The 20,983-nt window shown below is 40.9% G+C and overlaps 1 protein-coding gene across 8 annotated transcripts in view; it reads left to right on the top strand.

Moving 5' to 3' along the window:
• The window catches only part of RREB1 (ras responsive element binding protein 1), a 146,614-nt gene that overhangs the window by 105,612 nt on the left and 20,019 nt on the right, over positions 1-20,983 (top strand). For 5 of the 8 annotated variants that reach the window (XM_027838004.1, XM_027837926.1, XM_027838381.1 and 2 more), the window contains exons 9-11: positions 7,950-8,018; positions 9,498-9,687; positions 10,945-13,810. In XM_027838004.1, coding sequence (XP_027693805.1) covers positions 7,950-8,018; positions 9,498-9,687; positions 10,945-13,810 — 3,125 coding nt within the window. The remainder of the gene's footprint in view (positions 1-7,949; positions 8,019-9,497; positions 9,688-10,944; positions 13,811-20,983) is intronic. The other 3 variants (XM_027838254.1, XM_027838448.1, XM_027838323.1) reach the window with 1 other exon arrangement.

Here is a 20,983-nt window from a genome sequence, read left to right as displayed (position 1 = left end):
TCCTCTTCTCCATGTACATGGACAGATGAGTCCCTGACCAGTATCTTGGCTCTAGGAGATGCAGAGGAGTTAAGGCTTCTAAGTTATAACCCCAGTTCACCTGAATTTGGACCCAAGCCCTGTGAAGATTCATGTTAAATGACAATAATATTTGGTTATTTCTGTATGTAGACATTTTCTTTTGTTTCACTGCTACTAGAGAAATGAGACTATGGGAAAACTTGAAAGAACTTCCTTTTGATTTGGACACTTTTGAAAGACTAGCTTTTATTTGGTACTTTGTTTTTACAAGGGAACAGTTGTGCAAAAATGGATGAATCTTTAGTTGGCTTGTTGCCTGTTTGTTTTAGGAACATTTGAGTTAAAATCAGATATTTGTTGTTACCATCAGTATAGAAGTGCAGTTGATCTGACGTGGTTAAGGACTGAGGTATTGGGAATAAGTGAATTTTCTAGGTAAATGAAAATTGACGTTTTAAATGTCAAAAGTTTTTTTTTTTTTTCATATAAATAGTAATTCACATTTTTGTATAGAGTTGTATGATTTATGACCTGCTTTCTTCTCAACCCTGTGAAGGGTAGTAAGGTACATACCATATTATTCCCATTTTACAGATGAACCAATTGAGACCCAGAAAATTTTAGGTGATTTGGCAGTCACATAACTAGTAAATGTCAGCCTGGACATAAACTTGGGGCTTCTCACTCCAAGACTTTTTACAGTACAATCTGTTTCTCCCCTGCCTTGAGCATACCAAAGAATAATTTAGCTTATTCATGGGCATCAATTACTCTACTATACTTTTACGCTCACAATAGCTTAGCTGTTGCTTTGTGGCATGCTATTTGCCCCTTCCTGTGACAGTTGTGCTTTTTGGAGTTGTTTTTTAAAGGTTCCCCCCCCCCTTTTTTTTTTCTCTTGTTGGTTATTTATCATCCTCATAGCCAACTATCTGTCACATGTTTGGATTTGTGAAGTCCTTTCCCATACATGATTTCATTGTATCTTCCCACTAATCCTGTGAGGTTAGTACCACAGTTATGATGATTCCTATTTTACAGATGAGGAAACTGAGATTCAAAAAAGCTAATCACCTAGCTGTACTGAGGTCAGCAGCATGATTCCAACATAGGTTTTTCCTTCCTCCAGCTCCACCACTCTTTTCTTCTGTGACTCATGGTATAAGCATTTTGATACATCAGGAAGCTTAACATCAAATCTGCTACTTTTCATATACTGAACTCTGGAACCAGTTGATCAGGTTTCTTATTTTATATAAAATAAGTGAAATAACAGATTCTAAGTGTTTAGATTTTTGTGACACCTTTTATCAGCCCAGATGGAATAGTCATTTAAATCTGTGTTAATGAGGTAAGTGAGTTAAGAGATTTAAATTATTTAAGCAGCCATATACAAATAGAGTTTTGCATACTCTCATTTTTCATTTCTGTAATTTACATTGCTTTCACATTCACCTTGGCAAACAGTTGAGAGATTGGGAAAACAGGCCCTGTGTATTATAATTTTTGTTTCTTATCTCTTGCCCTTCCCATAGGCACTAAAAATTGCATACAAAGGGTGGCTGTGCTGAAGGTTAATTAGGATAGAGGTAGGGATTGGACATGTGGTTTTCACTGGCATAGGGAACTCCCTGATTGAGAAAATTCCCACCGATGGTAGGGTGGCACCTTCTGCCATTTATTGTTTCCTGGAGCCCTAAGAGAAGATGAATGATTCATCTGGGGTCACACAGTTAGGAAATGTCAGGGATGAGACTTGAACCTAGGTCTTTTTTTTTTTTTTTTTTTGCCCTGTAAGGTTGACTTTCTATCCATTATGCCACATGATCTGAAATATGTAAAAATGTATAAACATATTATACTCGTAATATACATAAATATGTTTTATATTTACATAAAGGTGTATTGAAGAGTGGTGGAAGGATAAGATGCCTGGAGGAACCTGGGATGAGTGTGCCAGGGCTGTAAACATCTATTATAATACAGAAATTATTTAGGATTTGTGATTTCTCAAAAGCAACGGTGTTGTCTTTTAGAATTATATTCATTGCTCCAACATTACTTTGTTATGAGACCGAATTCTTCCATATCCAATCCCCCTCAATATACAGATGAAGAAATTTGAGTCGCAGAGGGGTCAGCCAGTGACTGAGCTGCCATTCAAGTCCAGGCACATTCTGATGCCCCTTTGTCTGCCCCTCCTTCCCACTGCCCTACAGCATGCTTCTAACTGCACATCAGCACCCTTTGTTTTCACACAGGCCTGATGCATGCAGAAAAGATCAGAGATTCACTTCTTTCTTCATAGGTAATAGGGATTTTCAGTCAAAGCAACAAAGAAAGTGGAAGATTGACAAAGGCTCCCACCTCTCTGGTCTTCCAAGGCAGCAGCACACAGTACATCTGCACACCATTTTCTGTAAGAAGCAGGTCAGGTTTCTTTCAGTCAAGCATAGTAGAATAAGAAGTTTACAACTGAACGTCTTTAACTGCCTTTATTGCTAACTTAGGATGTCAGCAAATGTTGGTTAGTGACTCTTATCCTCTGTGTGTGTTAGGAGACCTTGCAGATGTTTAAATAACGACTTGTTTCCCAGTGAGAGATTTTTCCACCACTTCCATGCTTGCTCTGGCTCCTATTGGCCAGTGCCACGAATGTGAGTGACTGGCTGACATTTGTGTCTGTTGTTCCACAGAAGAGGCAGGCCCTTCAATTTGCCTTGATTAACAGGCTATTCTTAAACTCTAACTGTAAACGAAGGATCATAGTGTGGACCTAAGAGGCTCTTGTTCTGAAATCCCATGCCATTGTAGAACATGTATTTCATTTGGTGGGTAGGAAATAAAAGATCTCTCTTGAATATAGTGTTGTTGTTGTTGTTGTTTATATGTTTGTTATTAAGTGATTGATTGATTAATCATTCATTAATTTGAATTCATGTCTTCCTGACTCTAGAGCTGGTGCTCTATCCATTGCACCACCTCTATCAATGAAAAGTTTTGCAACCTAAATTGTGCCATCATTATGAGCATATGGAACAAAGCAGATATAATAGGACTACTTTGTGTTCAGTGTGGTATAGTAAGGAGGAAGGGGAAGCATTTATTAATTGCCACTTGCATGCTTTACATATGTTATCTACCTTGGGAGATAAGCTATTAAATGAGGCAGACAGACACAACTAGTGTCAAGGGCCCGTTTTGAACTCAGACCCACCTGACTTCAAGCCCAGCCCTCTATCCACTGTGACATCTGGCTGCCTTTAGAACTCTGGTTTTGGAGTCAGGTTTACATCCTGCCTTTAAACTACCTTGGCCAAGTCACTTAAACCTCTCTGAGTCTCCATTTTCTCATTTGTGAAATGAGAGTGTGGGGCTGGAGGATCTCATAGATCCCTTCCAATTCGAAATCTATCTATCTATCTATCCAACTCCTATGGTTCTTGATTTCATATCCCTTATATAGATATAGCAAACTCAGCCAGTTGTCTCAGAGACCACAGAATTCTTTTTCGAATTCTCTTTCTTTTCCACTACTAAGGGGGCTCCCCTTTCAATTTGTGGCTGCAAATCCCCTTGATTCTCAAGGAGAGTTCTGTGGTGTGATTGATAGGCAGCTTGGGGTGAGGTGGGGTGGGGAGGGGAAACCAGCGGGAGGGGAGGTAAATCCTTGGAAACAAGGATTTCCCCACCTCCCCAAGCATACCCCTAGCTCACGTGAGGAAATAGCCCCAAATACTCCAAATCTGGATTTCACTGTGAAATGGAGACAAATCAAATCTTACTTGAGTCCCCTAATGTCAGAGCTGAAAGGGACTTGAGAACAGTTTAGTCTAATCCCCTCATTTTATCACTAAAGAAACTGAGGATCCTGGAGTTTAAGTACTTTGTGAGAGATTATGAATATGCATAGTCCCATCATTCCTATTTAGTACTACTTTGTCTCTCCGGATGGAGTTTAAGTAGGGGAAAGTGTAGAAATGAGCCTTTTAAACCTACTGCCCATGTTTGTAGCAGTCAAAACTTTCTAAGTCTTTTTTCTTCTCTTTTCTCTTCTTTTCTTTTTCTTTTTTTTTTTTTGGACATGCTTAAGGGACAGGAAAAGATGAGAGATTGTTATTCTATAGTGGACCAGGGAAACAGTCCCCTAGACACCAGAGTATTGGTGGGTCTGCCTGCCTGAAGTCTTTCCCGAGTCCAGTCTATCCCCTATTCAGCCCCCCAAAGTGATTTTCCTAAGTGCTGGTCCGATGGTGTCACCCACAACTAACTCCGGGATCAAATGCAGAATTTTCTGTTTGGCATCAATACTGGCTTCTTCACTGTTGAACAAACAAGATGCTCCATCTCTCAGCTCTGGCCATTTTCTCTGGTTGTCTCCTGTGACTGGAATGCCCTCTCTTCCCCTGTCTACCTACTGCCTTCCTTCCCTGGCTTCCTTTAATTCCCAACTAAAATCTCATCTTCTGCAAGAAACTTCCCCATCCTTCTTACTACTAGCACCTTCCCTCTGTTAATCATTTCCTACTTATTCTTCATGTAATTGGTACATAGTTCTTTACCTGTTGTCTCCCCTCCATTAGATTGTGAGCTTCTTGAGGGCAGGGACTATCTTTTGTCTCTTTGCATCCCCACTGCTTTGCATAGTATTGGTACCATAATTGGTACCATAGTAGGCACATAATAAATGTTTATTGATTGACTTATCCTAGTTTCAAGCTACTGGAAGCATTTGGGACAATTCTGAGAATCTAGGAACAAGGCAGTGGGAGTCCAATAAAGTGTCGCCTGGAGGTTGGTCACACTAAGTTTGGAGCTCATTTCACTCCCTCCCCTGGACCCTAACTTTAACTTCCCTTTGGAGCCATTGCCTTCAGGCCATTGTTCCTTTGGTGATTTTAAGCCGATCTCTGATTCCTGCCCATTCCATGGCTGGGATTTAGGGAAGAGATCATGCTTCAGGTTAGAACTTTTCTGTTATTTTCTGTAGAAACATAGTTGTGTAGAAGTCTTGTATTATTAGCGCATTTCTGTGCTCTTGTGGTTTTTAGACTTTTGTTGGGGTAGGTCTGGCAACTTAGTTAATCATTTGTAAAATTGTATCTGTGAGGAAATGCTTTCAGACTTTTAGAATTCAACCAACCCTTTTACAGATTGTAGGAGAGCCTGCAGGTAGAGCAGTCCTTAGTTGTTTTGTTTTGTACAGTTGTTTTTGCAGTTGTGTCTGACAAATGTGACCACATTTGGGGTTTTCTTGACAAAGAGACTGGAGTGGTTTGCTATTTCTTTCTCCAGCTCATTTTACGGATGAGAAACTGAGGCCAGCAGGGTTAAGGGACTCGCCCAGGATCACACAGCTAGTGTGTCTGAGGCCAGATTTGAATTTAGGAGGATGAGTCTTCCTGACTCCAGGCCAGTTCTGTATCCACTGAGCCACCTCGCTGCCCAGTGGTTTAAAAGATTTGATAGGGCTTCAAAGGAATGAGATAAGTGATAAGATAGGAAGCTGCCTTAGTAGCCATCTATTTAAAAAAAATTTTTTTTGGATATCTAATCATATCACCTTTAAGTCATCTTCTGGACTGGGGTCTGCAGAGATAGGCTTCTGTTGTTTTTCACTGTGAGTTATTTTTTACCATGAGATAAAATATTTTGGTCTGAAAAAAATTTTTTTTTCCCAGTGGAGAGGGGAATTTAACACATTAAGGCCTGAAAAGAAGGAACCCTTCTTCCCCCCCTTCCGCAATGTCTCTTATATGCACATGACTGCTACTATTGGTTTTTACTTATTTTGCATCACTCTTCAAAAGATGATCACCTCTGCTACTAGGAAACAAAAAAAGCAGGGTCCCCAGACACAAAGTTGTCTTTTTCCTCGTGGCACATTGTCAGCATAGTTGCAAATGAAATGGTCCTACAGCCCTTTTCTGGGTACCTTTTTGTAAAATCCTCACACCTCCTATTCCTGCTACTTCAGTTACCCAGATGTGTAGGCATTATATGCATTTTATAACAGTTCTGCTAAACCTGAATTCTTGCTGCATTATTAAATATCTTAGTTCTTAAGAGATATTAGGATGGAGCTGTGCCAGTGCATCAGTAAGGTTAACAGTTTCAAGTCATAATGAAGACTGACAAGTCCAAGTGAGGTTTGCAAATCCTCTGAGAACTGTGAGCCTGCAGCGCATACTCTGTCCTTCAGCATCAGAATCAGCTTTACAAGGACCTCCATTGTCCTTGGAGAGCTGCTTAGACACAAGGTTCCAGCCAGTTCTGCCTCAAGGCCTTGGGGGTGACTTGTTGGAGTGTTGAGTATCTTTCTTTCTAACTGATTAAGACTTTATGAGTGTTTCTGGGTGATAAGTTTTATACATTGCTTTTATTTAAGTTCTGTCAACAGGTATTGAGTGTGAAAGGAGATTTAGTAAAAGGTGTTTCTCTTGGTATTTATTTCCTCTCCTTCTAGATACATTCCTTTTAGTTTTTATTTAGGATTTTTAAAATAACCCTCTTTTCCAGAGTTTACTAGTCAGATGAGGGTACTCTTACTGCTGCTGCTGTTTTTGATCTCCCTGAGAAGGGGAACCAGATGTGCCCTTATAACATTCACATCGAGGATCTGTGGTTTCTTGCTGGCTTTCTTCCCAGTTGAAATCCCACCTTCTTCAGGAAGCTAGAAGTGGATTGGGCCAGGAGTCAGGAAGACCTGACTTCAACTCCAGCATCAGACACTTACTAATTGGGTGACTCTGGGCAAATCACTTAGTCGCTCTCTGCCTCAGTTTCCTCTTCTGTGAAATGGGTATAATAATAGCATCTAATTCCCAGGGTTGTTGTGAGAATCAAATGAGATAATGTTTGTAAAGCATTTAGCTTAGTTATTGACACTTGGTAGACATTTTCCTTGCCCAGCCTCCTTAATGCAAATACTTCTTAATGCTAGCTCATTGCCTCCATTGATGATCTCTAATTTATCCTGTCTGTATCTTGTTTGTACATTCTTGTTTACATGTTCCCTTCCATTAATGACTGTAAGCTTGAGAGCAGGGTCTGTCTTTTGCCTTTCTTTGTGTCCTCAGCACTTATGTGCCTTGCACATAGTACATGTTTAAATTGACTAGACTGGGTGTACATCTTCCACGGTTTGGAATCCCTTTTACACGCCATATACCACTTGTGACTTTTTGTGACTCCCAGCCTCTCAGCAGACACACATTGTATTACCAGCCCTGTCTTTGAAGCATTTCCGGTTTGGTGTAGGCTCTCTCTTAGCTCTTGTGCCATTATTAATGTGTACTTTTTAAGAATCCAGGCTTTCTTCTTGACTAGAAGATTTAAAGGATACAGAAAAACAATGGTGTTAATGGTTCGCCCAAAGCTTATTTAGCTCAAACTCTCCAGTATGTAGTGTTTGCCTTTCTTTTTTTAAGTATACTAAAGTCATTGTTTGTTTATCTGGCATTTTTGTAACTATGTAAGTCTCATGTTTTAGGTGGGTGTATTTATTCTGGGTGACAGTCTAAGCAAAATCTCCTGTTCTCGATTGAATTAAATACTGACAAAATAATGAGGATAAGATACAAATGACAGAAATAATACAGGTTAATGTTTAAGAGAACAGTATTTTGCCTTGTCTTGTTCCATAGTGATAAGAGAAAGTTACACTAATTATAGGTATTTCAGCAGTAAATTTTAAAAATTTAAAAATTTTTTCATCTACTTTTCCAGTGTTTTGTTAACCATTTCTCTGGGAGGAAAATAATTTTTTAAATTTTTTATTATTAATTAATTTAGAGAGGAAAAGAGTTTAAAAGCAAAAACATTTCCATTGAGGTTTACATAGCAATGCAAGTGCTGTCTTGAGAAACAGCAGTAGAATACAAAGTTTTTTGTACATAACGCATCTTTCTTTCTCTTTTGCCAAGCAGATGCCACACGAGGAATAACAGAATAAATGATAACCCATCACCACTTCTTGCAAAAAAGCAATTTTCAAAGTATGCATTCTTTTGATGTTGGCTCCATAGTTTATCTTCATATATTCAACATTTGAAAAGTTGAGTTCTTTCCACAGGAGAGTGCAGAGTCCTTTTGACTAGCATTTCAGTACCTATGTGTGGTGTATATAAACAACTATGATGAATATAAGCTATGAAAGGCGTATATAAGCAACTCTCTTCAGCACGGGACTGTACATGGCAGATTTACCTTGAGTGTTGCCAGAGAAGAAAATACAATTTGTGTGGGCAAAATGCAAAAACAATAGGCTCCACTTGCATATCTTTTCATCTTTTAATCATTCTCTGTACCTGGGAGTAGAGGAGAAAAAATTGAACAAGTGGGCAGGGTTAGAAAGACGAGATTTTTCCCAATTTAATTCATTCAGTTCCACTGGTTTTTATTGAATGCTTGTTGTCTGATACAGTATGCTGTATCATGATAATGAAGATGAAGGAGCATGATTCAGAAACTTAAGGAGTTTACAGTTTATTAAGGGAGATTAATTTAGAGATGAACACACATCAAATGTAACATGCCTAAAAAGCATTATGGGAAATTAGAGGAAGCATGGGGCAGCTGGATGGCACAGTGGATAGAGCATGGGCTCTGGCGTCAGGGGGACCTGAGTTCAAATCCAGCCACAGACACATGATACTCACTAGCTTTGTGATCCTAGGCAAGTCACTTAACCCCATTGCCTCGCCCCAAAAAAAAAAAAGAAGAAAAGAAAAGAAATTAGAGGAAGCAGAAAACAATATGTGCTGAAGGGAGCAGGAAAAGAAGCCTTCTTGGAGGAGGTGGGGTTTAAACTGGATCTTATAGGTTGGACAGGGTTTCATTAGGTAGTCAAATGAAGACCTTCTGTAGACAATATCAAGAGCCGCATTGACAGAATCTGATTACATTATTTTAATTTGAATTAATGCAATGGCATTATTGTTTGTTGTTATCACTTGCTGCCAGGTCATTTGGAGAATAATTCCAAATCTTTTTAAATGTGAGATATCCCTCTTGTTGACTTGATTGCCTTGATCTTTGAATTGATGTCTGTCTTCTTCAGCATTAACATTTACGGAGAAAGTTAAAAGAGGAAAACACCAAAATCCATAAAATTATCCATGTACGTTTTGTGGTTCAGTGAGAACAGGTCAGAAATGTGACAGGGCATTTAGATCCTCATCTGCCTTTCTATTGTCTACTCCCCTTTGATGTACACATCAGTGGTGCTTTTTTGCAGTTCTTGCAGTTTTAAGGTACAGAAAATGTTGGTATAAAGTAGTAATGAACCAGACAAGTAGGTAGTGTTACCATATATTCCACACTATCTTTTTTTTTTTTTTTTGAATTCTAAAAAACACGAAAATACTGGCAAGGCAATACATAAAGTAGGGTTCTCAGGGCTATGTGAAAGCTTACATGTAACTTGAAAACGTTGACTTGAAAGGCTTATAATGTGTTTCCTCTTTTGCCTTCAGGTGTGACATTTGTTGCATTACTTTTCGCACACATCGAGGATTGCTGCGTCATAATGCAGTTATCCACAAGCAATTTCCAAGAGACCCAACCGGAAAGCCTTTTATTCAGAACAATCCTTCAATTCCTGCTGGCTTCCATGATTTAGGATTCACTGACTTCTCTTGTAGGAAATTTCCTCGCATTTCTCAGGTATTCCCTCTTAAGTAAATTAAGAAATAGGGGTTCATTTAAAATTTTAATTTCAATCTTGGAATTTGTTTATTTGGAACCTTTCTTCTAAGAAAATAAACTTTGCATTGTTTCTTTAGAAACTTTTGGGGGGGGGGGGCGGATAAGATAAACCTTTTATAGACCCTGCAAATATTTTTACAGATTTATGAAAATCAGAACTTATAATAATATTATAATAATGTAAACTGAATATAATGTTTTTTCCTTGAGCTCCCACTATCTTTTAAGTGTTCATAGTTTTAAAACAGTGCATCTCAATTGCAGCTAAAATCCATTCTCCCTCTCTTCTTGCTGTTTTCTTATCCCTCTATTGCAGTAGTTCTTAACCCAGGTTCTGTGAACTTGTGGGTTTGTTGTTGTTGTTGTTTTTTACTCTTGATAACTATTGCAATAGAACTGGTTTGTTTTGTAATCTTGCATGTTTTGTTTTATGCATTTAAAAACATTTTTTTTTCTGAGAAGGGATCCAGAGGTCACCAGATTTCCAAAATAGTTGGAGAGGTATTCAGTTTTCATGACTAGGCTGTGCCAAGTACTATGTAAATTTTAAATGGGCTTAGAGCTATGTCAATCACACTACCAAACAGCTAACTTATAGAACTAACTAAAATAACAATAATGAAGTTTATTTGGAGAAACACTAAAGGGTCAGTCAGAAAACTCTTAGAGGCCTTAGGGATCGCCTATTCCAATCTATTCATTTTCCAGATGAACAGATTGAGGCACAAAGAATTAAGTCATTTTCCTGAGCTTTGCCAGTTGGCTGATCATATATCCTGGGCAGGAGCCCTGTCTCAGCCCACTACTCAGTATATCAAGAAGTTCAGTACAGGGGTTAAGAAAAAGGTCTCTCCTTATTAGTAGAATCATAAATTCAGAGCTAAAAAGGGATCTTAAAGATCAGTGAGTTCAATCCCTTCATTTAATAAACGAGGAGGTTGAAACTCAGAAGTTGGCCGCAGTCACAAGTAGTACTAATCACCAACCAGGATTTTAGCCCACGTTCTCTGACAGTATATACATACAGTATTTGTCATGGTAGCCAAGGATTAAGAAACATTCTAAAATTTAAAAAAATGTGCATCCTTTAAAAATCCATCTAGATTGGAGGTAAAATTCATCGTTCCCTCTTCCCCTTCAGGCCTACTTGAGTTTTGATTCTCTTTAGTTTTGTCCTCCCAACTATGACTTGTTTTTTTTCCATGCTTCTTGCAGGTCTGGTGTGAAACAAATTTGCGAAGATGCATCAGTGAATTTCATCGTTTTATTTGTGAGACCTGCAATAAGGCCTTCCCCATGCTTTCTGCACTCAGACTACACATGCAAACCCATATAGTAGGAGATCAGGGGAGTGAAAAGCACAAGTTACAGTCAAAGTCCTTGACTGATGAGAGCCCCGACCAGAAAGCCTTCATGGCAGCCCTGGGCCTACAGTCCACCAAAGACCTCCAGCCTACCCCCCAGGAGGAGCCCGTGCTAGATGACAACCAAGCAATACAGCTCGAAACCCTGAAGAGCGGCCTACCTCAGGAGCCCGGCAGCACCGGCTTGCTCGCTTTGTCCCCTCTTGGTGCAGCTTCCCTGGGGGGTTCTCTAACAGTCCTCCCTCCTACAAAGGAAAACATGAAGCATCTGTCCCTGCAACCCTTCCAGAAGGGATTCATCATCCAGCCTGACAGTAGTATTGTTGTCAAACCCATTTCCAGTGAGTCTGCCATTGAGCTGGCAGACATCCAGCAGATCCTGAAGATGGCGTCCTCAGTTCCTCCCCAGATTAGTCTTCCACCACTCTCTAAGGCTCCTGCTGCCCCCATGCAGTCGATTTTCAAACATATGCCCCCGCTGAAGCCAAAGCCCCTGGTCACTCCTCGGACGGTTGTTGCCACCTCTACCCCCCCACCCCTGATCAGCGCCCAGCAGGCTTCACCAGGCTGTATCAGCCCTAGCCTTCCCCCTCCACCATTGAGGCTGATCAAAAACTCTGTGGAAGCAACCTCCAACTCCCACCTGCTGCAGTCCAAGTCCGGGGCCAAGCTGAATCCATCCTCACAGCTCTTCCTGCAGCCTCGGGGAGAGGCATCGGGTCAGCCAGAGATGAAGACTCAGCTAGAGCAGGACAGCATCATCGAGGCCCTGCTGCCCTTGAACATGGAGGCCAAAATCAAGCAAGAAGTGACTGAGGGGGAGCTCAAGGCCATCATTGCTGGAGCAGCCAGCAAGAAGACCCAAGCCATGCGCAAGGTCCTTTACCCCTGCCGCTTTTGTGACCAAGTGTTTGCCTTCTCAGGTGTCTTACGTGCTCATGTCCGCTCCCACCTGGGTATCTCCCCTTATCAGTGTAACATCTGTGACTACATCGCTGCCGATAAAGCCGCCCTCATCCGGCACCTGCGCACGCACAGTGGCGAGAGACCATACATCTGCAAGATCTGTCATTATCCCTTCACTGTGAAGGCCAATTGTGAGCGGCACCTGAGGAAAAAGCACCTCAAAGCCACCCGGAAGGATATCGAGAAGAACATCGAGTATGTTTCCAGCAATGCAGCTGAGATGGTTGATGCCTTCTGCTCCCCGGACACTGTGTGCCGCCTGTGTGGTGAGGACCTGAAGCACTACCGGGCCCTGCGTATCCATATGAGAACCCACAGTGGAGGGGCCTCGGGCTGCCAGAAGGGGCGGAAGCCCTTTGAGTGCAAGGAATGTGGCACTGCCTTCTCCACCAAGCGAAACTGTGTTCACCATATCCTCAAACAGCACCTTCATGTGCAAGAGCGAGAGATCGAGAACTATGTCCTTGCAGTGGACTGTGGTGGGGGTCCTCGGGAAGCCCAGGCCCCAGAGGCCTCAATGCTACTCGAGGATGGTGGCTGTGTTGCCTATGGGGATCGAAAGCCCCTCACTGCCTTCCTGGAGCCCCAGAATGGATTCCTTCGAGGGGCTACTCAGCAGCCCCTGCCTTCCCACATCTCCATCAAGCTGGAACCTGCAAGCAACTTCTCGATGGACTTCAATGAGCCTCTTGACTTCTCACAGAAAGGAAAGGGCTTGGCCTTGGTCCAAGTGAAGCAAGAGAACTCCTCTTTCCTTGGTTCCTCTCCTTATGACTGTTCCATGGAACCCATTGATCTATCCATCCCCAAGAGCCTTCGGCGGGATAAGGATACAACAGTGCCAGGCGAAGCCAAAAAGCAAGAGCCAGGACCCAGCTCTAGCGACCAGCTCTATGCCTGTCCGCCACCTTGCCCCACCCTGCCTGTGACTTTAGGAGCCAATGGGAGTTTGGAGAAGCCAGCTGTGACAACAGCAGCGACTGCCACTGCCACCACCAATCTTCCACATCCTGCCCAGGCGCTTCAGGCCCCCCTCCACCTTGCAGTCCCTATCATCTCCCCGGCCCTCCTGAGCAATTCAGCCCTGCTGCGCCCTCTTCGGCCCAAGCCACCCCCACTCTTGCCAAAGCCTCCTGTGACAAAGGAGCTGCCACCTCTGGCTTCCATTGCCCAGATAATCTCATCTGTGTCATCAGCCCCTGCCTTGTTGAAAACCGAGGTGTCGGACCTCACACCCAAGACCACCAACAATCCCATCGTCTCTGACAAGCTGGGAGGCACAAAGCAGAAGGCTGCCGGCGTTGCCACCACAGGAAGCCCCAAGGAGCCCAGTGACCCGTCTCTCCAGGCCAGCAGTCCTGGTGCTACCTCTTCCATGGAGCAGGGCCCAGCTGGTCTATCAAAGAAGAGGGGTAGAAAGAAAGGGACCAAGAACCGGCCCAAGGCAAACAGTGGCAGTGTGGATTTGGAGTCCAGCGGAGAGTTTGCCAGCATTGAGAAGATGCTGGCCACCACCGATGCCAACAAGTTCAGTCCATTCCTGCAGTCGGCTGAAGATGATGTCAAAGAGGAAGCCATCACCGCTGACCAGAATGTGCCTAGTGAGGATGAGCAGGATGGTCCTGAAGAAAAGCTCCTGAGGGGGAAGCAGAATTCATATTCTACCTGCCTACAAAAGATCAGCTGTCCCTACTGTCCCCGAGTGTTTCCATGGGCCAGCTCCCTCCAGCGACACATGCTCACACACACTGGTAAGAGCGTTCTATCTATCTGTCCCTCTGTTTTCCTTGGCCCAACCTCAGCCCCAAAGGATAGCGTCTTAAACTTCTATGAGGAGCTGAGGCAAGCATTCTCCATGACTACCTCTCCTTCCCTGTGAGGGAATCTTTGGGCAGCATTGGAGGGTGACCCTGTGACTACTCTTCCCCCTTTTCCAAACCCTCAATTCTTTTCTGTCCTACATTCTAAAGAGCCATGTGTTTGCCTGACAGTTCATCCCGTTTTCCACAGGAGTGTTTTCAGGCTGTGACCACGTTTCTTCCCTTAGGTCCAACACCTTCCAGTTCTGTTCTTGCTGATGTGATATGCTAAAAGTAATTGCACACTAATCTGCAGTATCTCCTTTCTGATTTGCCTGAATTCTTTGCTTGAGAATTTATTGATGTTAATTGCTCGACTTAAACACAAGGACAATCAGGTTGAAAGGAGACTTTGTAGTAAGGTATTGAAGCATGCTTAACTCTGCGTTGATAGGAGACATTGTATCATAGTGTCCTTTACCAGGAAGCCTTTTGGCTTCGAGCAGGGAGTTTAAGCTTTCTTTTTTTTTTTTTTTTTAACCACAGTACCCTTTAGTTGTCTTATAAATGTATTTTTGTTTTGACACCAGATTTCTTACAAGAAAAGAATTTGGTTATTAACAGAAAGGAGGGTTGTGATCTTTAACTTTGACGGGATGATATTAACTGTAGATTAGTGTATTTACCAGTTTTGTTGCCTCTCCATGTTGACTTTATTCAGATCATTGCTGTCATTGTTTTTGTCCTTTTCTCTCTTCCTTCAAATCTTCACTTGTTCCTCTGAATTTTTTTTAATCCATCATTTTCATTATGACTCAGAAATATTCTATTACATTTGTGTGCCATAGATTCCAAATACCAAGAAAGAGCGAAGCTTCTTTTCTTAATCCATAAAAAGTACCCTGAATGTCACAAGAAAGAAAGGAAGGAAGAAAATGGGACTAAAACAGTTTAATGCAGTATGGAGTAAAAAGAAAATTCATTTCCCAATATTATTTGAAAGAGCTTTTAGAAGTGTGTTTCAGGTTCCTCTTATTTTTGTTACTTTAATTCTTCTTAGAAGACCTTTCAAATAAAAAAGTAAACTTTAGGTGCATCTAGAATCCAGTTAGCTCTAAAATTATTGACTCAGAAGGTGAGGTGTCCCTGCCTTTGAGACAATTCACAGTCTCAGGAATCCTATGATAGAAGGAGTGATTGCAGAATGTATGGGGAAATAGCAATGACTTGGGATTAGAGGTGAGTCCACGCCCTTGTTGCTCTTTAAAAAGGCTTATTCAGGAGGTTTTTTTGTCAAGCTAGTCTTTGAAGGGGAGAAGGGAGTTCAATGGAGAGAAAATGATGATAAAAGATAGTAGGATGAAAATGATAGAGAACTCTCTAAGAAAGGAAAGAGTCCTTGGTTGATATCAGGGGAAAGAGACAGTTAAAGTTGGATGGAGCAGAGCATGAAGGGCCAGGTAGAAAAGGTAGTCATTTGGGACTGTAGTGAATGGCATCATGATAGTCATTTACGGCTGAGGTCGTTGTAGTAGTAGAAGAGCGCTAGGGTGCTGCAGAAGGGGCACAGCAGAGCTCAGTTTTAGTCTCAGCTTCACTAGTTATACTTGCCCTGTTTGTTAGCCATCTACGAGTCATTCGACCTTCCCAACCCTTACTTTGACTTAGGAAAGAGGAGCTGGTGTGTACCAACTACCTACCTCACAGCACTCTTTCAGGTAATGGATCGGAGTAACTGGAGCATTCTTGGGTCATGAGGAGGAATAGAGCTTTCCTGGAACATTCAAGATGGACAAAAGACGGGTTAAGAGATAAAAGAGGTTGGAGGAGTGGATACAGGAGGTAAAACTTTGCAGTGCTATGGATAGTAGTGACCCTATTGCTACCTGAATGAAAATATTTTCCATCTAATTGTATTGTGTTTGGAATTTATATCGGCACTTTTCTTTCTTTGTTGGGTTGAAGTTTCATATCTGGGCGACAAACAGTGAGACATTAGGAGAATCTGTCAATATAGCGCTCTCTGGTGGGCATGTGTGTTACTTTAAAGTATCTAGGTTGATTATGAAGGTTGCTGCTGAATTTGGGATATTTTTAAATTTCCTTTCAAAGAAGTTTGTGTGACAGAGTAAAATAATAGTTCCGTCGAAGATAGCAACTTAGGAGTGATAAGGTAAGAAGTGTTAAATGCCATATGATCTGTCCTGCAATGTCACTGGTGCAGTTTTGAATGACAATCTTCTTATCGCCTGTACAGTTTATTGAGAAATAGGTCTTTCAGAGAAGCAAGTTTTCACATTTCAAGAGGCAGATTGCTGCACAGGTCTAAATACTTAACTCCGTTTCTGGTTGGGCATTCTTCTTCATCTTTCTCTTCCCCTCTGTCCCATTGTCAAAGTCAAATACCACCACATCTGATGGGCTTCTATGTCACCTGTCTGTCTCCAGCTAAGAGTCTTTTGCTTGTTGTAGATATTTTTAAAAAAAAATTTTTTTTTCCTTGTGCAAGTTACTTTACCTTTGGCCATTCTTCTGTAGGCAAACTGATGTTATCCGGAGGTACTGTAGCAGCCAGTATCTCCTTTCAGGAGTTTTACTTATGTCTTTGCGGGTGCAAGTTACCTGTCTTTACTTGTCTGTGAAGGTGTGAATCAAGGTTAGTTTCGGTTGTTTGGCTCTGGATGCCAAAATGTCACCTTGACTTAAAATGAGTTAGTGATTACACAGAGAGACATAGGATCACCAATTTAGAACTGGATGGGAGTTTAGAGGCCATCAAATCCAATCCCCTCATTTTAGAGATGAGAAAACTGAGGCACAGAGAGGTTAATGGAAACATCTTGTGGTTTTCTTTTCTATCTATAGATGTAGTTGTATCTATAGATGGATAAATAGAAATGACTTAAATTTATATTGCCTGTTCTCTTGTCTATCTCCTTTCCATATTTCTACCTATGGAAATCTTTTCCTAGCTCTGCATCTAGCCTCAGGGGCTTCCTCTTTCGTGATGTCTTCCCTCATGTCTGTCCACGCACTTTCCCTTCCGTCCCCTGGTGAAAGATATTCTCCCCTCTTCAATCTTTCATACCTTCCTCATTCTCATTTGTGTTATGCTTGTATATATATCTCATGCCTTTACAGCTTTTACTTACGGACAAGCTCTGTATGTTTTCATGGTTTCGTTGTTGATTGCCTTGTGACTTGTACATTGTGTATCAAAGGTGTCAAACTCCCTGCTGACTGCAGATCGTATGTGGCCCATAGGGATCCATTTCTGTTTGAGTTTGACACCACTGGCTTGGACAACTTAATAAAGGTTTGTTGGAGGTGCAGTGTTTTGATTAGTCCATGACATCCTAATAGCTTTTCTTAGGATGCAGACTCTGAGCATTCCTGGTTGGTAATGCTCTTCATAGGCAGAAAAGTCTCCAGTGATGATCTAATTGATGTTTTGGGGAGGGCTCACAATGGTAACAACCAAATTTCCTAATCTCCCAAAGGAATTACTCTCATCAAGATGTATAGATTGTACTGTATTCTGTATGAATATATCCAGATTATATGCTCATCAAAGTGTTCTCCAAAATCTCTTAAATTTCAAAGGGCTTTAGAATCTATGGTTTGAGGGCAGAAACAGTATGAATCATCATAGCCTTCATGAAGTACTTATGTATATACTCAGTTGTGTTTAAGCCCATATGGTGGGCACTTTGATTTTTTATTTGGATACAGTTCTAAAATAGAAACTGAATTTTAGCACCAAGCCAGAGAATCAGCATAGACTCAAAGAAAATAAAGCAGGAAGGAACTTTTGAGGTTTTCTAATCCAATGCCCTCATTTTCCTGAGGAGGAAACTGAAGCTTAGGGAGGAAGTGACTTTCCCAAGGTCACACAGATAGTGAATATGTAGAAGAACTAGGATCCAGGGTTCTTTAGAAACTGCCTCTCATAATCTTTTATTTAATAATTTTAATATATTATACAATTGTATGTAATAATAAGATAATTTTTAATTAATTTTCATGACTTGCAATGTACTTGACATTTTATTATATCAGTTTTTAAGCTCTTAGCTTTATTTGACATATTTAGAATATGGTGTCTTCTTGATGGGGAAAATATCTACTCCTTCAACATTTAAAGATCAACCTCTATAGTATATATGCTTCAATCCCTATGCTAGCCTTGAAATAAGCCATGTGTGTTTGTAATGCATGTATGTACATGCCATTTTTGCTCCAATCTGTAATATCAAGATAGAAAGCTCCCTTTGAATAAAGATCAGCAACCATTCTATAACTTAGACAGTCTGAGAAGTTGCCTAGAGCATTGAAACATCAAAAGGCTTGTCTAGGGTCACATCATCAGTACTTTCTTATGTAGGAGTTGACTCCAAAGACCACTTCTGTCCACTTTACCCCACTGCCTTTTATGGTATAGAAATTAACATTATTTTCTAAAATGTATTATAAAAACCAGAGTTTTACAAAGAAGGAGATATTTAAATCTGCTTTATATATATCTATATATCTATAGATATATAGATATATAGATTTTTTTTTTAAGTGAGGCAATTGGGGTTAAGTGACTTGCCCAGAGTCACACAGCTAGGAAATATTATGTGTCTGAGGCCGGATTTGAACTCAGGTCCTCCTTACTCCAGGGCTGGCGCTCTATCCACTGTGCCACCTAGCTGCCCCTTTAAATTTTTTTAAAATCAAAGCAATAGCCAAATTTTTGCAGATTATTACATCAACAGTACCTCTTTTGAATAATTCTTTGCCTCCTCCTGGCTCCTCAATGCAAATACTTGGTATCTACTCTTCTCTCCCTCCTTGTGTTGTTCATGGCAAGGAAAACATGGTGTCTCCATGGCCTAAGGACCAGGAACCAATGCCTCTCTTAGCAATCAGGAAGCAGGTGACTTGGCTTATTTGCCTTTTTTTTTTTCCTTCTTAATACCTACATACCAATTTTTTCATAACCAGCCTGTTTGCTTCTTTCATTTATCCAGTTTAACAATTATTTACCATCCACGATGGGTACAAGGCCATCATTTGCCTCTTTTCTTCTGCCCATGCATCCTAATTTATTCCATACAAGGGCCTGGATACAAATAAATGTGTTTTTGAAGCAGAAGAATTAGAGCATATTTTAGCAACAGATAGTTTTTTATGTAGTAGAGAGAAAGTCAAAGAGATCTGGGTTCAATCCCTACCTCTAACATGTGGTAACTAGGCCACCAAGTCACTTAGTATTTCGATGCCCCAAGTAACTTTTTAAGAAATATTGCTTGTGGGGCAGCTAGGTGGCGCAGTGGATAGAGCTCTGGCCTTGGAGTCAGGAGGACCTGAGTTCAAATCCAGCCTCAGACCAAACACTTAACACTTACTAGCTGTGTGACCCTGGGCAAGTCACAATTGCCCCTTTAAAAAAAAAAAAATATTGCTTGCCTGGGAGGTGGAAGATTATTCACTAGGAATCCTGACAGAAATGACAGAACTCAGAGCTGTGCTCTAAGATGGTTTTGTTACCACTCTGTTCCACTTTATATTTCAAGAAATCTTCAGCCCAATTCAAGCATTTTTTTAAGCATGTATTTATCATACTATCTGGGGACTAGGAAGAGAGGGGGTGTGTGTGTGTGTGTGTGTGTGTGTGTGTGTAGCAAAACAGGGGAATGTTTCATTTCTAACTAGTGGGATCAAAGGACGCTTCATGGAAAAGAAGTAGTTTCTGAATTGGTCCGTAAAAGAAGAGAAACCTGCTTGAGTTCAGATCCAGCCTCAGACATCTTACTAGCTATTGTGATTTGGGGCAAATCACTTAACCTCTGCCTGCCTCAGTTTCCTCAGTTGTAAAATGGGATAATAATAGCACCTACCTCCCAGGGTTGTTATGAGGATTAAGTATTTAGTATAGTGCCTGACACATGATAGGTGCTTAATAAATCCTTCCTGACCTTTTCCAAGTATAAGGTAGGAAGAAGTAGTGTGACTAGACTGTTGAATACCCAGAGAAGGGAGCACTAGTGGGATGTTTGTATTACATTTTTAAGAAATAGCATGTGTTTTAAAAAGGCCACAGGAATTAATTTATGAACTGCTTGACTCCTGGATTTTTTAATTTTATATTTATTTTTCTCTAGGCTTCTGGTCATTAGGTTAGGGACTTCACAGTCTGGAAACTCTTCACCGATAGGCAACTCACCTGTAACTTTTTGTTATGGAATTATCTTTATTATTTAAAAAAATACACCAAAAAATGCTTGATCTAGTTTGTATAGTTTAATAAACTAATAGTTGAAATTATCTGCTTACCTTGAGAACACTGGATTCTCTATCATTTTGGGGGTTTGTGGAAAAAAAACACCTGTGGACAAATAGAATTTTTCACATTTAGCATTCATTCAGGAGCATTGGAGTTTGTGGAAAAAATAGCTATGGAATTAGCATATTCAACAAGTAAGCTTTTTCACATTCAGCATTTGTTCAGGAGCATTGAATTCCTACTGTGTACGGAGGACTATGCTGGACTCTGGGATTGAAGTCCCCTGCCATAACAGGGTTCAAACACAAACATGATTATAATACACAGTACTATATAAGAAATGTTCCGAAAGGCCTAAGGGAGAGGGCTCCATGGTAGGACATCTCATTGGACTTGGGCTTTTAAGGAAGATAGGAATTAAAAATGAAGGGGGCATTCTGAGAAATTATGGCAGCAGTGATCCAAAGGCAGGAGAACACAGGTCAGTGTCTAGGTGATAACCTGTCTGGTGAAACCCAATGCTTGCCAAATGGTATCGAAGAATTTCTTTCCCTAGTTGCTTTTCTGAGAGAGTCAAAACCAAACATCCATTTATTTTAATCTTACATTGGGAGAAACCATATTCTTTGATACAAAGACGTCACGGACTGCTTTTTCGGGGACTCTAGTAAAAATAGAGCCTCTCATTTGAAGCTACCATTTTACTTTAATAACTGAAATTTGAAGGAAAATTTGCCAAGTTAGCCCCCTTCTGTTCATTTTTTCCTTTTTAAACAAACTTCGAAATATTCAAGTAGTAATGAAAGGATTGATAAAAGGACTGATTTTTTTTAAAACAGTGTGCTCACTCGTGT

Source organism: Vombatus ursinus, unplaced genomic scaffold, assembly GCF_900497805.2.
Source record: "Vombatus ursinus unplaced genomic scaffold, bare-nosed wombat genome assembly UNPS02000577.1, whole genome shotgun sequence".
Classification (NCBI taxonomy): Eukaryota; Metazoa; Chordata; class Mammalia; order Diprotodontia; family Vombatidae; genus Vombatus; species Vombatus ursinus.
The sequence above is the reverse complement of the archived record's forward strand: the minus strand, read 5'-3'. Positions and strand labels throughout refer to the sequence as shown.